The 20,084-nt window shown below is 41.3% G+C and overlaps 3 gene segments (V, D, J or C); all 3 read left to right on the top strand.

Annotated features, from left to right (window-relative positions):
* The first annotated feature begins 3,441 nt into the window (after window positions 1-3,441).
* On the top strand, window positions 3,442-4,210 carry LOC132656366 (T cell receptor alpha variable 9-2-like). The segment is given in 2 exon segments: window positions 3,442-3,521; window positions 3,693-4,210. Coding segments are annotated over 2 exon segments (576 nt in total).
* Window positions 4,211-9,327: 5,117 nt separating this feature from the next.
* On the top strand, window positions 9,328-9,965 carry LOC132656365 (T cell receptor alpha variable 10-like). The segment is given in 2 exon segments: window positions 9,328-9,379; window positions 9,586-9,965. Coding segments are annotated over 2 exon segments (432 nt in total).
* A 5,703-nt stretch (window positions 9,966-15,668) lies between these two features.
* On the top strand, window positions 15,669-18,551 carry LOC132656364 (T-cell receptor alpha chain V region 2B4-like). The segment is given in 3 exon segments: window positions 15,669-15,717; window positions 15,918-16,202; window positions 18,460-18,551. Coding segments are annotated over 3 exon segments (426 nt in total).
* The last annotated feature ends 1,533 nt before the right edge of the window (window positions 18,552-20,084 follow it).

Raw genomic sequence — 20,084 nt, 5'->3', positions numbered from 1 at the left:
ATAAGGAAGCTCCTTGTGGGTGTCACTGTCTATAAGACCTGGAGACAAAATGTACATGAATACATTGACAGCAGTGACCACTAGCATTTCAATTAACCTAGGAGTGCTTGTGCACTGTCTGGGTCATGGAGAAATGCAGCTCAGGGATCTGGAACCAGTTACAATCACATTGATGAGAGAACACAGAACAAAATTAATGGGCTGAGTTGGGGTGTGAGAGCAGAGGCAAACACCTGGCCAATCATTTATCAATATGGTCATGAAAGAGTGTGCTCCTTGTGCTCAATAGTGACTCTTATCGCAGGTCCTACTCTTGATAGCTACTCCATGAGAGGAGAATTTGCCTCACCTTGAGGACTGCAATGTGCAGTACACAGACCTCTTGATGTTCTCCATGGTGTTGATGTACACCAAGGCGTCACTGAGAACAGCCACACTGTCACATTTCAGGGCATAGATGAAATGACTCAGCATTTCATTGTTCACCAGAAAGGCTCAAAAGTCTGCAGTATTGTAATTTCATCAGAACTGCCTGACAATACTTTTCAGCATCAGATTGAAAGGTTTCAGTAGTTTCATAGGTGCACATGCACACAGACATGAAGGTCACAGAACAGTTTGGGGAGGTTTTGTTCTAACATGTGGATCTCTTGGAGGAACTCAGTTCTGTAGTCTTGCAACACATACTTTGACATGCTGAGTCATCTCTCAAGGCAATCACCTCAGTCAAGGTATTTTATAAGCCACGTATCGATTTATGTTCTCTATATATGTATCTCTACTTCATTGGTAAGAACAGATTCCTTGTCCACTAAGAAAGAAAGCTCGCCTTAGTGAAAACACATGTTACCTAGTGGACACAATGGAGGGACTGGTGTTGAGTTGAAGTGTGGAGGATTTAAAGTAACTATGGAAACACCCCTTTTGTTGACTGTTAAAGGCCAGGTTCACCTTTCTTTTCCTGTGACTGGAAGGCCTGGCAGTCAAGTTGCTTTATTAGGTGGAAATGAATGAGGAGGCTCCTACATCAAGAATGGTGGTTAGGGCTGGTCAGCTACTGTATGAGCTTCCAATTGTCCATTGGATGTTTTGTTTTAATTTTGGGTTTTGTGCTGGAGATGGAACCAAAGCCTTTTACAAGCTTGGCTTGTATACTACTCCTGAGCCACTGACCTATGACTCTGCATGGACTTTGTGTCAGAAAAGAAAATCTTATGTAATCAGGGCAGTGTCAACTACAAGTTTGCATATCTTGTTACCTGAAGGCTGGAGCATACCTGCTTTCTCCAGCGATCTCTAGAATGCAAAACTCATTTTTTGTCATTATTAGAATTTTCAAGTCCTTTCTAATTTATTTTACATAATTATTTCTGTATGAGTTTATGCCTCTTTGTGTGTACACATGAACACATACATGGACACACACATGCCATGGTTCCAATGAGAAGTTAGAGGACAACTTGTAGGGTTTTAACTCTCCTTTCTCTCAGGTCACATGGCCTGCAACACATACTTTTCCAAGATGAGAAATGTAACCAGCCCCATCAACTACTTTCTAGGTCAACTTCAAGATGACTTGATATCTTTACCATCCTGTATTGACTTAAAATACAGTTGGCAAGACCTTCAACATGCCAGTGCATATAAAAATAAATAAATCTTAAAAATATATTATGTATAAAATGCTTATGTCATCATCTTATACACCTTTATAATCATAGTCAGTTCTTAGAAGTTCATTTTCTTAGAAATCGGGAGAATATATGTTCATTTTCTCCACCCTTGCCCTGCACAACATCCTTCTGAATAAGCATCCAATGCTGCCATGTGGATTAATCTGTACAGCCCCAGGTCTGCTGCCATAAAAATGTTTCTTCAATCCCAAATTCTCATTCACTGTGATTCCCTCCTTCCACTCTCACCTTACTTTTTTATATCTGTCCAAAGGCAAAATGGTGGAGTTTGGCTACTAAATTACCCTGTATTGTAATTTCATCTTTTCCTTGCAGGTAGAATGCCAAGGTGGGGCTTCGAAGCCTTCAAAGAAAGCAGCTTTTACAATTCTTGTAAGTGTGCTAAGGTGTGGTAGGTGTTCACATAGAAAGCTTATCTCCTCAGACATTTTAAGGTGGGGGCCTGGCAGAAGTAGAAGGGAGGATGGTATGTGTTTGTGATCAAAACACATTATGTACAATGTATGAAATTCTCTAGTCATAAATTCAAAAATCACTGAAATGGTAAGTATCATTAAGACATTCATATTATGTAACCAGCCATCTCTAGAACTCTTCCTTCTATGAAAATAAAACTTTGTACTTTTCAAACAACCCATTGTCATTCAATTTCAGCTATTGTCTATGTATAAGAATAAATTTCATATCTGATGTTTACAGAGTTTCTGTTTAGGATAGTTCTGTGAAAAGTTCTGAAGATACGACTTGTGAAGAGAAGAGAAGAGAAGAGAAGAGAAGAGAAGAGAAGAGAAGAAGAAGGGATACATGAACTGAGACAGTATCAGGCCTTGGCTTTTTTCCTTGTGTCTGCATCTGAGGATGTACACACAGGTTGATTCTGTGCTGATGAGCTTCTTTATCAGTGGAGAGTGGGTGCCAGCCTGGCCCATGCTCTAATCAGTGTGGAAAGCATCCTTCCTACTGGACTGCCACTGGAGTACAGCTTCAGCACATGCCTCATGGTTGTCAGCTCTATGCTGAGGACACGGAAGAGGTGAGTCAATAAGGCATCAAGATCAGATCATTGGATAAGGATTCAGTTGTTTATGTTATGGAGTTTGTTCTATCTAGAATTCATACTTTCCACTTTTCAGTGACTCTGAAATATCAGTAGAACTTGTATATAGATTATGGAGTGAGGAAAACTTCTATGGAAAGATGACAGTCTTAAAATATTATTGTTTTTATGGCTGTTCAAGTAATGACTCTGCTCCCCAAACCAGCTCTTCCTCATTGGTATTTCCTTTCTCAAATACAAATTGCCATCTTGCACATGTCAATCTCTGCCTTAGAGGTTGGAAAGCGTTCTGATGGAGAGAATTCTCCATCTTGAGTTGACTTCTTACTGTTTTCTGTGGTTTTAACCAGAAGCATTTTCATGGGATTTCTGTGGGTTGCCGGCTGACTCACAATAGATGCATGGACATATAAAGGCCTATGTTCAAGGGTCCAGCCTCGATCTTAAGTAAAAGAACCTTGAGATGCTCTCCTATGGCTGATGTAGGGCGTAATAGCTTTGCTTAAATGTAAAGGGTGGAAAGACTGATATCTGCATCATTAACAAAGTCAGGGAGAGGATCAGGTTAACATCCATCCTCAGTTCAGTTTCTGTACAGCAGGGGGCGCAGTCTCCTAACACAGGCTCATTTCTGTGTCATTTATAACTAAATCAACTCATAGTTTCTCTGAGTTAACACCTCATCATGCTAAACATCAAGACCGTTTTCTAGATGACAGTAAAGATGGACTTTTCTCCAGGCTTCGTGGCTGTGCTGATTCTCATACTAGGTAAGTAAAGTGACTTTAAACAGCAAAGTCTTTAGCTGGAATTTACTTAAGAACATTATTCTCAAGGGGACGCTGAGAGCTCTCTCTCTCTCTCTCTCTCTCTCTCTCTCTCTCTCTCTCTCTCTCTCTCTCTCTCTCTCTCTCCTTTTCTCTCCCTTCCTTGCACTCTAGGAAGGACCCACGGAGACTCTGTGACTCAAACAGGAGGCCAAGTGACCATCTCAGAAGGCAAGTTCCTGACAATAAATTGCACGTATTCAACCACAAGCATAACGTTCCCTGTTCTTTTCTGGTATGTCCTATATCCTGGAGAAGGCCCCCAGCTCCTCCTGAAAGTCATCACAGCTGGCGAGAAGGGAAGCAGCAGAGGGTTTGAAGCCACATATGATAAAGGAACCACCTCGTTCCACTTGCAGAAAGCCTCGGTGCAAGAGTCAGACTCGGCTGTGTACTACTGTGCTCTGGATGACACACTGGCAGACACTGCCGGGGGAGCTGAGCACAAACCGAGAGGAAACAGGTGGCCTGGCTGCTGTGCACCTGCCTCTGAAATCACTGACTTCAGCACAGCCGTCCCTGTGAGGCCTTCCATGTCTCTGCTGGTGAAAATCACAGAAATGTCCGCATGCCAGGCCGCATTAACTTCACAAGTCAGTAGAATGAAGACGGCTCCGGGGTCATGGCTGTAACTCATTTAAGCCATGTTCTCTCAGCACTGGGGATTAAACCCAGAGCCCCGCGCATGCCAGAGAAGTGGTCTACCAGTGAGCCACATTTTAAACCTTATCTGTCTTCAGGTAATCAAATGTGCCGGAGAAAGTGATGTTTACATAATGTGACCTAACAGAGTCTGGAAGAAAGGTGGCAGAAAATTGCCACAGACTGGCCCTGTCTTGTGCCCCGCATTCTTGGGAGAATCAGAGAATTCAGATATCAGGAAGGCACAGATAGGCAAAATGACACAGACCACACCAGGTAGTTGGTTTGGATCTTCTGCCCTTTACTGAAGTCAAGCCAACACTTTTATAGTAATCTTACAAAGAAGAACCTTAAAGTTGATATATTTTCTGGAGCATTCAGACTTTTTACCAACGATACAAAGTTTACATTTCAACTGAAAGAGTAACCTGGTGGAAGCAGTGTCTACAAAAAATCTTGGCCTAACAGCCTCTTAAGCAGAGCAAACATAGAACTAGTGGTGTTTATGCAGTTTACTGCTACTAATTAGTGAGTGGAAGGCCAGGGGCTATCATTGCCCTCCGAACCAAGTTGGCTAAAGATTTACAACCCCCACTAGAGTTAAGCACTGTGGGGAATTCCTCATGTTTCTCTTGCTAAGGATTTACAATCTTTCCTTAGTGATAAGCTGCTTGAGCTAGCCTGTCTGTAAAACTTATAGTAACAAAACTCTCTGACCTTCTATGTTTGCCTATCTTCCTTTTGCCTTATCATAAACATCTGTGTTTGGTAATGGTTTTGAAATAGTTTTACTGCAGTGGGAATATTCAGAGCATTTATCCTAACAGAACCTGATTAAATATTTTCTTTAGAAAACCCTAAAACTCTTGGCCCTTTATTTCCTACAAAGTTTGGTTTTTCCACAAGCAATTCCTGATGCTGAATCTGATTTATAACCTCTCCTAAAATTTTATTTTCCTTCTACTCTTATTTGCTAAAGCTTTTTCGTGATCTTTTAGAAATGTTTCCTTGAATAATTAATTGTACTGTTTCAAGAATCATAGAGAAACAGCAAAAACTCATCAATTTAATCCTGCATCAAGCAAGTGTGGGACTTAGAACATGTCTTTTGGCTTAGATGGCCATGTTAGGGTTCTTGCTAGGGACTTCCAGGAAGCTGATTCCCTTAGGAAATGTGTCTTCTGTCTTGTAGCACAATCTATTGATATGCTACACTGACGATACTCTAGTTAGTGTAGCAGAAAATGGCAATGATTCCCTAGCAAAGCACTGTGGAATTCTTTCTTTTTCTCTCACATATAAATCTCAACTGCAATTTCCCCTCCTCCCACCAGTCTCTGTCCCTACCCCCACACCCACTCTCCCTGAACCATCAGCCCTCTGTTTCTCCTCAGAAAATAACAAGCCTCCCAGAGACAACAACCAAACACGATAATACAACTTACAATAAGACCCGAAATTTCCTGTCAGAAATAGTCCCTGTTCCCATTACTATCGGAAACCAATTGGTTACTGAGCTACCACAGACTTCATCTGAGCAGAGGTTCTAGGTTATATCCATACATGGTCCTTGGTGGAGTGTCAGTCTCAGAATAGACCCCTGTGCCCAGATATATTTGGTCCTTGTGAAGGTCCTATCCTTTCCATGCCATAGAAACTTCCCCCTTCTTTCATATGATTCCCTGCACTCTGCTGAAGGTTTGATTATGCCTCTTAGTATCTGCTTTGATACACTGCTAGGCCGTGTCTTTCAGGGGCCCTCTGCAGTAGGCTCCTGTCCTGTTACTTGTTTTCTCCTACATCCAATGCAACTCCCATTTGTCTTTCTAAGTGAGGATTGATCATCTTACCCTGGGTCCTCTTTCTTGTTTATCTTCTTTAGGTGTATAGATTTCATTATGTTTGTCATATCTTATAGGACTATGACTGAGTATATACCATCTGTGTCTTTCTTCTTCTGGGATACCTCACTCAGAATGATCTTTTCTAGATCCCACCATTTGCCTGCAAATTTCATGATTTCCTCCTTTTTGATTGCTGAATAGTATTCCATTGTGTAAAAATACAACAATTTCTGTATCCATTCCTCCATTGATGGACATCTGGGTTGTTTCCAGGTTCTGGCTATTACAAATAAAGCTGCTACAAACATGGTTGAGCAAATGTCCTTGTTGTGTACTTGAGCAAATTTTGAATATATGCCTAGGAGTGGTATAGCAGGCTCTTTGACCTCCCCATCCTCCAAGTGAGGAGCAGTCCTGCTAGGTCTCAGAGGAGGACTTTGCAGCCAGTCCTGAAGATACCTGATAAAACAGGTTCAGAATCAATGGACTTGGAAAGAGACAGGGAGGAGATGAGGGAGGGAGGAAGGGCTTGGGAGGGAATGAGGGAGCAGGATACAGCTGGAATACAGAGTTAATAAAATGTAACTAATAACAAATAAAAATAAAAAAAATTCTTCTAACCAAACCAAACCAAACCAAACAAAACAAAAACAAACAAACCAGAAATTTATAATCACATCAAGGCTGGATAACGCTACCCAGTAGGAAAATGGTCCCACAAGTAGGCAAAAGAGTCAGCGGCAGCCTCATCTCCTATTTTTAGGAATCCTACAAGAACACCAAGCTACTCAGCCATAACATATACACAGAGGAGAGAGAGCAGACCCCTCCTGGCTTCCTGATCCCGGCAAGCACCCATGAGTCCCCTGGGTCAGCCCATGAGTCAGTTGATTCTGTGGGCTGACCCCTCTGGTTCCTCCAATCCTTCCTCTCCCACTCTCCCTCCTCCACAAGACTCAAGAGGCTCAGCCTAATGTTTGGCTGTGGGATTCTGTATCTGCTCCCAGCAGTTGCTGGATGCAGTCTCTCTGGTCCCTTTCATGAAGATTCTGCCAGGCTCTACTCCCAGAACACTCTGCAGAAAGGACAAACTGTAGGTCTAAGGCTTTGTGACTAGGCTGGTCTCTAAGTCCCTCCACTTGAGGCCTTGCCTGGCTACAGAAGATGGCTCTGTGTCCCCATTATAAGAGTCTTTGCTAGGGGAAAGTAACCCTAGCAAACATGCTTCACCTAATTCTCAAGGAGAAGAAGGAAAAGCAGGGACTCAGGTGCTGCAGCATGAAGAGATGAAGGAGACACTCATTGTGCGGAAGACAGGTCACCTTCACAAGCCAAGAGAATGTCTTCTGTTGAGGGAAACTGCTCTCTCTCTCTCTCTCTCTCTCTCTCTCTCTTTTCTTTTCTTTTTCCATAATTTTAATTTGAGACAGGTTTTCTTTCTATAGCCTTGGCTGTCATGGAACTCTCTTTGTAGACCAGGCTGGCCTCAAACTCACAGAGATCTGGCCTCCTCTGCCTCCCAAGTGTTGAGATTAAAGGTGTGAATCACTAGCATTTTTCTTAAATCCTCCAAAGGATCACATGAGACCCACCTATTTCACAGTGAGATTTAGCCGAGTGTTAGATTAATTGTCTGGGTACTGTGGCCTGGCTATGCTGCCAGAAAAACTAGTGATCACATTGTCTTTACTTCTCATAATTCTCTTCTCAAAACCTGTCTTGTCCTGTATGAAAGATGTATTCTAGTTTTGATTTTCAGGCATTCTTTTTGCTTTCTTCATCTCTATGAATTATTAGTTCTAATATACAGTTAATCTTAAATATCTAAACAATTTTTACATTTTGTATTTGTGCTCTTTGACCACCTCCCCCTGAGGGGGTAGCATTTTTACCAGGCCACAGAAGATGACAATGCAGCCACTCCTGATATGTTCTGATAGAGTAAGATCAGAAGGAAGGAGAGGAGGACCTCCCCTATCAGTGGAGTTCCAAATTTCACTGAGAAATAAGAAACTTTAAGAAAGGAATTTTCACACCCTTCAGCATATTCCACCTGTCAGGATTTGTGCCAGATGCTCAACTATTTCTCTGTTGGTGTGTAATTCCTGAGCACAGAATTGCTGATCCTTAGCTTTTGTGACCAACTTGAGTAATATAGGTCTTGAAAAGTATTTTTGAAATAATAATGAATGATTTAAAAGCCTATCATTACTAGAGGATTTAACATTCGTTCAGAAATACTTTGTATACAAACATGAAATTGTCAAAGAATTAATACAAATATTTTTTTTTACATTTTTATGAAAACATCTCGTATTTTAAGGGACTTGAACTTGGCTGTACCTCACAGCAGGTAAATAATACAAATTGAAGTCTATCTGACTTAGCCTGATATCCTACAATGTACTCAGCCTCTTTGTTTAAACAACCTTTAAGTGAACAATGTAAGTACTACTCTTTTTAAAATTTAATTTATTTTCTTAATTACACTTTATTCACTGTGTCCTCCCATAAGCCCCTCCTTCCCCTTTCTTCACGCATGCCCCTCCCCAAGTCCATTGATAGGGGAGGTCCTCCTCTCCTTCCTTCTGATCTTACTCTATCAGATCACATCAGATCACAGTGGCTGCATTGTCATCTTCTGTGGCCTGGTAAGGATGCTTCCCCCTGAGGGGGAGGTGATCAAAGAGCACAAATAGAAATATTTTTAAACAGAATTTTAATGTACCCGTTTTTGACAAAACACATTTTTTTTGAAACGGGTGACATAGTTGCAAATAGAACGGAGGAAATGTCACATTATAAAGGAATTTACATTTTAGGTGAGGGCCTAGTTCAGGCTAGTCATGATCATTAGCTCCTACTGTGAATCATTTCTATTCAAACTTTCAGAAGTCCTTAGGCATCTACTTTCAGAGAAGGAAAGTAGATATTAACTGTCTTATGTAGAGCCAGAGTTGAACTAAGGTCCTGAAATACAGTCGCATGGACACTCTACTGTGGTTTCTATACATCCATAAGAATTTACATTCTGCATCACATCACCAGTAAAAAGCAACCACAAAAATGCTTACTCTAAGGTTTTGAGCAACTATAGCGCTGACCGCGAGATGGCAGTGTTGGCATTGGTCCTGTCTCCAGGAGCTGATGTGAGCATCGGGTCTCTGATTGGCTGGTAATACTTCTTGAGAGTTCTCATTTAAAGTACAGGAAAGAGCTGAGGAAATGAGGCAGCAGCTTTGGAGCACACTTCTGCAGTAAAAATGGAGAAGCACCTGCGTGCCTGCTGGGTGCTTTTGTGGCTGTATTTTCAGCGTAAGTGAGTGGAGGTGTTAGCCAGGGGCAAAGAACATTTCGTAGGATTTGGGGGAAAGATTAAATACCTTGGGGTGAAAGGAGGAAAGAAAATCGACCTATTTCTAGCTAACCTGAGATGCTTGTCTATGTTAAGGAAAGATGCTAACTACAAGTGCTAAGTGTGGATGATCGATGTCTGGAACTTCACACTGTTTTCTGAACAGGGGTGGCTGGCAAGACCCAAGTGGAGCAGAGTCCTGAGTCCTTGGTCGTACTTGAGGGAGAGAGCTGTGTCCTTCAGTGCAACTACAGTGTGAGCCCCTTTAACAACTTAAGGTGGTACAAACAAGACACAGGCAGAGGTCCTGTGTCTCTGGCAATGATGACTTACGCAGAGAACAAAAGGTCAAATGGAAGGTACTCAGCAATTCTGGATGCAGATGCTAAGCACAGCACCCTGCATATCACAGCCTCCCTGCTGGAAGACACGGCCTCCTACATCTGTGTGGTGGGTGCACCATGCTCCCCAGGTACTTACAGCCAGCACCAAAACCTGCTCCTTGGAGGCTTCAGGGAGGCAGAGGTGATAGAGAAGTCTTTCTAACACTGTATTGGGGAACTGAATTTCGCTTTTGGGGTTATTAGTATCATTAGAAAGACAACTTTAAAATAGACTGAAAAGCAAGCTTGAGGATTTTTTAATAGATTTTTGAGAGAAAGACAACAGCATAGGAAAGCAGAATATCCTGGGAGTTACCATGAGGTGGGGAGATGGAAAAACCTTAGCCTTTCAGTTAAGCACAGAGGTCAAAGAACAGCTAGGAAGCCAAGAATGTCAAGAAAAATAATTTGGGAGCCTGAGCCATGCATCTCTGCACAGAGTGCAGGCAGTGCCACATCTTGTGCCCCAGATAAAAGGGTTGCACCAAAGTTACACATTTAGAAATGGTACCATACACTAGACCTGCATAGGTTCAAACCAGACAGGGTCCCAGAACTGATAGAAAGAATAGGGGTAGGATAGTTGGTCCTACTCATAATAATGAAGCTATTTGAAATGGATACCTGCTGGGAAAGAAAAAACTTTTTTTTTTTGCAGTAGATTTCTCACTGAGTAGACCAACCACACACCATTTTCCCATAATAAGGAGAAGTTGGTCAACATAGAATGAACTCCATGGTTTTTGTTGCTGTTGTTTATTTTTATTTTGTTTTTTAAAAAACATGTCTGTGAGGAGCTCTTTGTTTTGGCAGGTTTTGTCTTGTTTTTTTTTTTGTTTGTTTTTATTTTTGTTGTTTTGGGTTTATTTATGGCTTATGAGAGAGAGACCATGAGAGCAAGAGTGAGCCCAAATGAGCAAGTGAGCCAGAGAGAGAGAGAGATAGAGAAAGAGAGTGAGAGTGAGAAGACATAAATTTGGATAGGTAGGAAGATGGATAGAATCTAGGAGGAATTGTTGTAGAGTAAAAGCATAATCAATATATTGACTGAAATTTTGAAAACACTCTCCAAATCGATAACAACTATTTCCAATAAACACAAGAAGTCTTCAGAGGAACAAAGAAGGGCCAGACACACTCTGGAGCTTTTGACTTGAGGGATGATAGACTGGTGAACTTTCTGGCTTTTTGTTTGTTTGTTTCACAACCTTATCCTGTCATGCATAAGAAAACAAATTGGAACAGTGAGTAGGCACTTCTCTCTCTCTCTCTCTCTCTCTCTCTCTCTCTCTCTCTCTCTCTCTCTCATGTTTGCATACTCACTAAAGTCTCATGAAAATCATGTTGCCTTCAGCCAGATGCTCTCATGTTAAGAAAATCCTGTTACTAGGGCAGCTGACCCATCAATAGTAGCCAAAAAGCAGATAAAATCTGACTGCACAAGAACTAACAATAAAAGTAATTGAAAGTTGTATTTTCTTATTTCTGCTCCAGGTTTCTTTATGTTTCCTTTTATTGAAAATAGATTTTTTTCTCACAAAATATATATTGAATACAGTAGCCATGACCTCTACTCCTTCCATTTTCTCGTGTCTCTGCTCTCATCTGGATCTAACATATTTCTCTCTCTCATTAGAAAACAACCAAGAGCTAGGTACCACTAGTGGCATATACCTGTAGTCCAGAACTCAGGGAGGCAGAGGCAAGCAGATCTCAGTGAGTTCAAGGCCGGCCTGGTGTACAAAATGAGTCTAGGACTGCCAAGAGTACACAGAGAAAACATATCTCAAAAAAAAAAATCAGAGTTCTAAAAGATAATAAACAAAACAAAACAGAACTAACATTTTGGAGCTGGACAAAACAAACAATTCAAAGGAAAAAGCCTAAAAAAAGGCACAAAAGAACAGACCCACTTGTTCATACATCCAGGAATCCCATATACTCTCTAACCTGGAAGCCATATTTATATGTATATATCCAAAGGACCTGAAACCGATGTGTGCAAGACTATGCATTCTGCCTCAGTCTCTCTGAATTCATATGAGCTTTGATCATGTTGATTTAGAGGGCTTTGTTTTCTTGGTGTCCTCCATCCCTTCTGGCACTTATATTCTTCCTGCTTTCTCTTAAGCAGGCTTCCTTAAACTCTAAGAAGATGAGTGAAGAGATTTGATGAAGATATCTCATTTATGGCTGAAGGTTCCAAGGTCTCTCACTTTCTGTATAACATCTGTCTGTTAGTCTCTGTATTTGTTCCCATCTGCTGATGGCTAAGCAAGACACTGATCTATGAGTTTGGGAGAATGTCATTAAAAATAATTTAATTGTTACATTTTTAAAGAATAATAGTATTTTCTTTTGCCCTAGGTCCCTACGATATCTACTATTAGTTTCTTGGTCACTCAAGCAGTGTCAGGTAGGAGCTCCATATCATGGAGTGGGCCTTAGTCCCGATATTGATCGGTTACTGCCACAACCTTTGCCACCATTTCCTTAGTACATCTTGCACACAAGGCACCATTGAAGATCAAAGGGCTTGTAGCTGAGTTGGTGCTTACATTTGTCTTTTGGTAGTGTGCAGAATATTTTTCTATATCAAAGATGCTAGAACATAGAGGCAAAAGCTCTGTATAGGCACCAGCTCGAGTTTACATGATAAATGAATTGTGTAAATGATGTCTTCAGCAATGGGGCCTTGCCATTAGTTTGTGGAGAGCAGCGTATAGTCCTGACAACAGCTTGGGTTGTTTGGGGAATCTCATGGGACCTCTTTGGTCAACAACTCAATTAGATATAACCCAATCACAGTAATGGAAGCTTCATTGTGGACAAGTGATGTCCAGTTGGGACTCTGTCTCCCCCATTATTTGGCAATTTAATTTAGATCAACTTCATATATGTATACATTTTATGAAGCTTCTACTGTATTAGGTTTCTACAGCACTCCTCAAATAGTCTTTAAAGTTCTTTAGCATTTTCTGTGTCTCTCCTTATATTCCCTCCCCCTTCGCTGGCTCTGACAGTCCTTAAACTATATAGGGCCTATGCAGTGGTTTGGTATTATCAAAGTGAAATTTCTTATCAAAGAACAGTGCTTGATTGCCTAGGCCTTTCAGGTGTCTCTCTGAAGGAGCAACCCAAAGAAACTGAGTGTATTTCCTGTAACCAAGGATTCTACCAAGGCAGAGGAGTCACTTTGTGGAGGGAAATACTTTAAAAATGCACTAGAATGAGTAAACAACATTTTTATCACACAAAATAAAGGATTCTTAAAATTGAAGGTCAATTGATATGACCCAATCTGAAAAGGAGGAATCACACAGACACACACACACAGAGAGAGAGAGAGAGACAGAGAGAGACAGAGAGAGAGAGAGAGAGAGAGAAAATGGATAGAATCTGAGACCCACAGAACATTTTCTTATGTAAATACATCAATACAATTATCCTAGGAGGAAGACTGAGAAGGAGGAATAGTTGAACAAACCTTGACCACAAATCTCAAACTTGATGGAAGGTAAAAAGGTGCAAGTCCATGAAGCTCAGTACCAACCCAGAGGACAGTGGCAATGCCACCTGCCCTGAGCTTCTCTAGAATGGCATTGTTGAGGAAAGAACAGTCTATAAAGCTGATCCAGAGAATGCCCAACACAGGAGAGTTAGCAAGTTCAGTAATTTTTCCTATGAAACTGTGTCAGCCTGACGATGGTGGGATGAGATATCTAAAGATATAAAAGAGAAAAATACTGCCCATTTGTGACTGTGTACTTGGTAAATTCACTTATAAAGGAAATACTGAGACTTTCTAAGGTAAATCAGAACTAGATTGTCCATCTCTTGTGCACTCTCATTAAGGGAAATCATGGAGACTATAGACTGTTGGGAATAGATGTGTCAATTTTCTTTTTTTTCCCCTTCCTTCCTTCCTTCCTTCCTTCCTTCCTTCCTTCCTTCCTTCCTTCCTTCCTTCCTTCTTTCTTTCTTTCTTCCCTCAAATATTCTGAGATATGCCCTTACTGTTCAGTGCTGGCTGCACTTTGTCTTTAAGGCTTTATATTGAATTTTCAGACATTTTCTAAGGCATGATGGGTGTTTTTTTTTTTATGCTGTTGCTATGCCTCTTTTGTCACTCATTTTATTAAGAACTCTCTTTCTTATGTTTTAAAAGAGCAAGGAGTTCATGGGGAAAAGGATTTTAGCATGGGTTTCTTGGCTGCTGCTATACACATCAGATAGTTCTGGCTCATTAGTTGGACACAGGTTTGTCATTAATGCAGAATACAATTCTGTATTGTAAGGAAATCTGGACTTTATTAAAAGTCGTATTTTAATTTAAAATAAAGATAATTAAAATAAATAAATACAATTATTATAGAAAATGAAAAGCATTCGTAGGACAGCTTGATTTATGCAGTGGGTTCTGGGCCACCCAGTACTACAAAGAGAGACTTTAAGTCTTAGTTAGGGTTTGTGTTGCTGTGAAGAAGTGCTATGACTGTGGCAGCTCTAATAAAGGAAAGCATTTTATTGTGTCTACATTACAGTTCAAAAATTTAGTCCATTGTCAGCCTGTCAGGAAACATGACAGCATGCTTGCAGACATATTGGTGGAGAAAGAGCTGAGAGTTCTGCAGGCAGCAGATAAAAAGAGTACCTGGGCCTGGCTTGAGCACTTGAAACCTCAAAGCCCACCTTGAGTGACACACTTTCTCTAAAAGGCCACACTTCCTAGTAGTGCCACTCCCCATGAGCCTATGGTGGGCATTTTCCTTTATACCACCACCACACCCTGTCTTAATTTTCTACCACTATGATGAGACACAATGATCAAGATAACTTATAGAAGAAAGAGTTTAATGGGGGCTTACAGTTCACAGGGTAAGTCTATAATCATCACAGCAGGTAGAATTGCAGGCAGGCATAGTGCTGGATCAGTAGTTGAGAGCTTTCAACCTGGTCCACAAATGGAGGACAGAGAGAAAGGGCTAACTGGAAGTGGCTTAGGGTTTTGAAACCTCTAAACCCATCAGCAGTAACATACCTCCTCCAAGAAGGCCACACTTCTTAATTCTTCCCAAACATTCCACCAACTAGTGAACAAACAGAAATATATGAGCCTAAGAGAGGCATTCTAATTCAAACTACCATAACAGACCCTGCTTCAAAAAATGTGTTCCTTAGATTTTAAGAAGGAAGTGTTTTTAGTAAGTGATACTTTTACCCATTTATAGTTTTTCCAGAATTCCTTTAATTAGATGACATTATTCCAAAAGTCAAAGGTGAAGTGTTTTATACAGGTGTGCAGTCTGGCCCAGAAAGCAGCTGTGCAGTGTAAAGACTCCTGATCTACAAGAACCTCACTCAGAGTTGGGGACAGAAAAAGTGCAGACCATTAAACACAAGAAAGTGGGTGCTTGAGGTAACAGGATGTATTTCAAACTTAACTTGAAATATGTGAAAACATGCATGTTCCTGCACACTGACTTGGAGCAAATGTCTCCTAACTTTGTGTTTAACTAAGATGGCAGATTTTTACTTTTAGAAACTCACTTAAGAAAGGTTTATTTTTAGCAATTCTTTGGTCACTGTCAGTATCCACAAGATGGCAGCCTCTTCTCAAAGACTGGGGAAAACTCTCAAGTGGTTTTGAGTGAGAAATTTGTGGAGAAAAGGGGAGGAGAAAAGAGGTAATGAAGGAGGGGAGGGGTTTGATGATGAAAACAAAAGGTGGTGAAAAGTGCTTTTTTTCTCTACTTGGTGGAACTGTATCTTGATGTTTCCTGAAGAAGAAACATTAGAAATGTGAGACCAATTTGGGGGGGGGGTTTAAAATCTGAATCCTCAGTGAAGAAGGGAAGAGAGAGTGATGAAATCCTTGAGCTTTTTGCTGGTGTTCCTGTGGCTTCAGTTTAACTGTGAGTTTGGACATTTCCTTTGTATATAAATTGTGGTGTGTGAAGTTGTTTCAGTTATTACTCTAGGATAATGGTAGAAACACCAATGTTTTAAGTCTTTATTTAAAGGGTGGGAGTCCCATGGACAAGTGTCAGCATTCTACAGTGTTAGCATCCCCATGCCTCCATTCCTGTTTGCCTGACTTTGTCTTTCTGCACAGGGGTGAGCAGCCAGCAGAAGGTGCAGCAGAACCCAGAATCCCTCAGTGTCCCAGGGGGAGCCATGGCCTCTCTCAACTGCACTTTCAGTGATAGTGCTTCCAACAACTTCAGGTGGTACAGACAGCTTTCCGGGAAAGGCCTCGAGTTGCTGGTGTCCATCTTCTCCAATGGTGACAAGGAAGAAGGCAGATTCACAGCTCACCTCAATAAAGCCAGCCTGCATGTTGCCCTGCACATCAGAGACTCCCAGCCCAGTGACTCTGCTGTCTACCTCTGTGCAGCGAGCACACAGTGCTCCCCAGGCACCTGCAGCCTGCACACAAACATGATATGTACAGGAAGATCTGAGCTCGAGCATGCTTGATTTTGAAAGTATTTACTTTATGAAAACACCTCATCTGGAACACATAGTGCCCTAAGCTTCATGTCCCCTATTCCTTCTTTTTTTTTTTTATAACCCACTGAATCTAATTAGTGGTGGCATATGCTTATGGGTGTGGGATCATCCACTGTTGCATGGGAACCTACAAGTGTCCACCTTCCTAAAGAAAGATGACTCTCCTCACCCACCATCTATCAATTGCCAATATCTCCTCAGTAAGAAAAGAGGGGCCTCAGGAGTCCTGTTGCTCTCCATACTTGAATTTCTAGCTGTTTTGGTTTTGTGCATTTCTGGTGCAGGAAACCACCAGGTCCTGTGGATTCATGTTGTGCAACAGTCACGTCATGTCCAGAGGACATTTTGAAGTTCTCCTTCCTCTCTTCTACATTTTTCCACTTTTCTTCCAAGATGTTCCCTAGGCTTTGTTGTGACAAGGAGTTGGTAGAGATGTTTCAGTTGTAGCTGATCACTCACAATCTCCTTTTCTCAGCACTTGGAGCGTTCTCCCTATCGTTGGAATGCTTCAGTTTTCCAACTCCTTCTGTGGTATTTTCCTGGCTGTGGAGGGGTTCATATAGATACCCCATTTAGTTTTGAGTTCTCAATACTCACATTCATTACCATGGACAGTTATGCATCTCTGCATTAACCCACTGGGGGAAAAAAAAGCGTTTTTGACCAAGCTTGAGAACAACACTATTCTAATTGTTAGCTCTTGTTTGACCTCAGTCTCATTGGTTCCTTGCAGCTGGGAGATACACTTTGAGTCTTCTTTGGATCAGATCATCAATGCTGGTTCATAGATGGAGTCTCAGAACAGGTCACACCTCTATGAATTTCCTCAGGGCTCCTGGTGTAAACACCATCTCTGCTCCTGCCAACATCAGTTTTCCCCTTGTTGAATTTTGTACAGATCCAATTCAGTTTCCTTTCTGAAGTCTCACAGTATTCTCTTGTCCCACGCAGCTATTTTTATTACCAAAGAGACGAAAAAGCTTAATATATTTAACAGCACTAAAGACACATGAAATGCAGAAGTGTCAACAGCAGCTAGTGACTTGCTGTCAGGCAGTCAAAGTCGGTATCCAAGAATGTGCATGTCAGAGGTAGTACCTAAATATTATATGACCATATCCCAAGTTGAAACATGCATGAAGAATGATCACCCAGATGATTAAGTAATCCCAACATCATTACATCTGCACATGCCCAGTCTCTTCCATAGCCTTATGAGAACCTTAGACAAGAAGACAGACAGCTTTTTCCTCTCTGAAATGGTATTCTCTTTGAGGTTTCTCTACTTTTCCTTAATTTCCCTCTTTTTTTATAATTCTCTTAATAAAAATTGCTTTGACTTTGCATACACATACAAGAGCCCACATCTCTTACCTACACTGATAGAAGATCACAAACTCAGATCCTGTTCCAGGTTACACTTTGGTGAATATGAGTGTCTGGCACTGGGGCTTTTGGTCATGTTACACTGTAAAAACAAATAAAAAACTATATATATATATAATTCTTTTTGCATTCATATGCTATTGAATTAAACTGTTACCTTTTAATCTGTTCTAGGATAAGTCAGAGAATGGATGTCTTTGAAATTTCTTCTTAATTAGCTGACATTCAGGCATCTCACAGTGTGTTCCAGTGACAGGATGAGGTGGAGGTGGCAAGCACCAGATGACAAACGACAGGATGGTGGTGCTTCTGTCCCTTAAACCATGGTTTTAAGAAATTACCACTGTTTGTGTGTTGTGTGTGTGTGTGTGTGTGTGTGTGTATCTGTGTCTCTCTGTGTGTGTCTGTTTGTAGATTGATCTTTCCTCTGCCTGGTTAGGTTAAAAACCAAGGGCTCTAGAAAACAGAATAGATACATACTCCATAGCAGGAACTCTTCTTTCTTTGGAACCTAGTTCCAAATGAGGATCAGAACCACATCCCCTGTGATAAAGGGGAGCATGGATAAACTCTGGGAGTTATGGGGGCTGTAAGCCTACAACCAGCTGGTGATTTCAATCTATCAGTAATGGAAACAGGGACATCTAAGTTCAGAAGCTGCATCATTGATGAGGCCAGGTCTTCTTGATAATTTGAAAATGAACTTGGAAAATATATGTGCTGATTTCTGAGTTCTAGCCCATGTTTCTGTTCAACAGTGAACAACCTACAAGGAGAAGATTCTTCCATGCCCCAAGCATCTAAGAGACTGGACATGTCGACAATAACTGCAGCCACAAAACTTCCATAGCTGCACTGCAGAGGCACAGGGTGTGCATAGATAGAAGCCCTTCCCTGAGAAGATTAATAAATCTAGTGAGAGAGAACTAGTGGACAACTAAGAATCACCACTCTTTCAGAGGGAATAGTGTTAAATAGATTCACTGTTGTGGAAACAGGTAATCAGAGGTGCCATATACTTAGCAACAATGTTGGAATCCAAAATGGTTGGCTTTTTCTTCAGCCTCTTGAACTGAGATAAAGCTTGGCAGTATAATACAGAGGCCTGGTGAGGCTTTTGTCCATTAGTTGGCCTCCTGCTGCTGTTGGACCTGAACAAGTTCTAGGCCTGATCAGTACATGCTTATGTCAAAGCTGTGCGTCAATCATCCATCTTGTGTTTATTCAAACTGAGCAACCCTAAATGAGGGGAGGAAAAGCTCTTTTTTTTTTAAATTTTTTATTTAACTTTTTTTTTATCAGTTACATTTTATTAACTCTGTATCCCAGCCATGTCCCGATCCCTCATTCCCTCCCAGTCCCTCCCTCCCTCCCTCCCTCATCTCCACCGTGCCCCTTTCCAAGTCCACTGATGGGGGGGACCTCCTCCCCATTCATCTGATCCTGTTTTATCAGGTATCTTCAGGACTGGCTGCAAAGCCCTCCTCTGTGGCCTAACAGGACTGCTCCTCCCTTCGGGGGTGGGGAGACCAAAGAGCCAGTCATCGAGTTCCTGTTAGAAATAGTCCCTGTTCCCCTCACTTTGGGAAACCAATTGGTTACTGAGCTACCACAGACTACATCTGAGTGGAGGTTCTAGGTTATATCCATACATGGTCCTTGGTTGAATGTCAGTCTCAGAAAAGACCCTGTGCCCAGATATATTTTGTCCTTGTGGAGCTCCTATCCTTTCCCCATCAGACTAACTCCCCTTCTTTCTTATGATTCCCTGTACTCTGCCAAAGGTTTGGTCATGAGTCTTTGCTTTGAAAACACTGCTAGTTAGAGTTTTTCAGATGCGCTCAGTAGACTCCTGTCATACGTTCAATGCACATCCCATCTGTCTTTCTAAATGAGGATTGATCATCTTACCCCATGTCCCCTCAATTGATTATCTTTTTTAGGTGTATAGATTTCATTATGTTTACCATATCTTATAGGTCTATATAAGTGAGTATATCCCATGTTTGTCTTTCTCCTTCTGGGATATTTCACTCAGAATGATCTTTTCTAGATCCCACCATTTGCCTGCAAATTTCATGATTTCCTCCTTTTTGATTGCTGAGTAGTATTCCGAAAGAATCTTCACTAACCCTTTATCTGACAGAGGACTAATATCCAGTATATACAAAGAACTAAAGAAGCTGAAAAGCAGCAATCCAAGTAATCCAATTAAAAAATGGGGAACAGAGCTAAACGGAGAATTTTCGACAGAGGAATATCGAATGGCAGAAAAACACTTAAAGAAATGCTCATCCTCATTAGCCATCAGGGAAATGCAAATCAAAACGACCCTGAGATACCACCTTACACCCATCAGAATGGCCAAGATCAAAAACTCAAG

This window comes from Meriones unguiculatus, chromosome 9 (genome assembly GCF_030254825.1).
Source record: "Meriones unguiculatus strain TT.TT164.6M chromosome 9, Bangor_MerUng_6.1, whole genome shotgun sequence".
NCBI lineage: Eukaryota > Metazoa > Chordata > Mammalia > Rodentia > Muridae > Meriones > Meriones unguiculatus.
The sequence above is the reverse complement of the archived record's forward strand: the minus strand, read 5'-3'. Positions and strand labels throughout refer to the sequence as shown.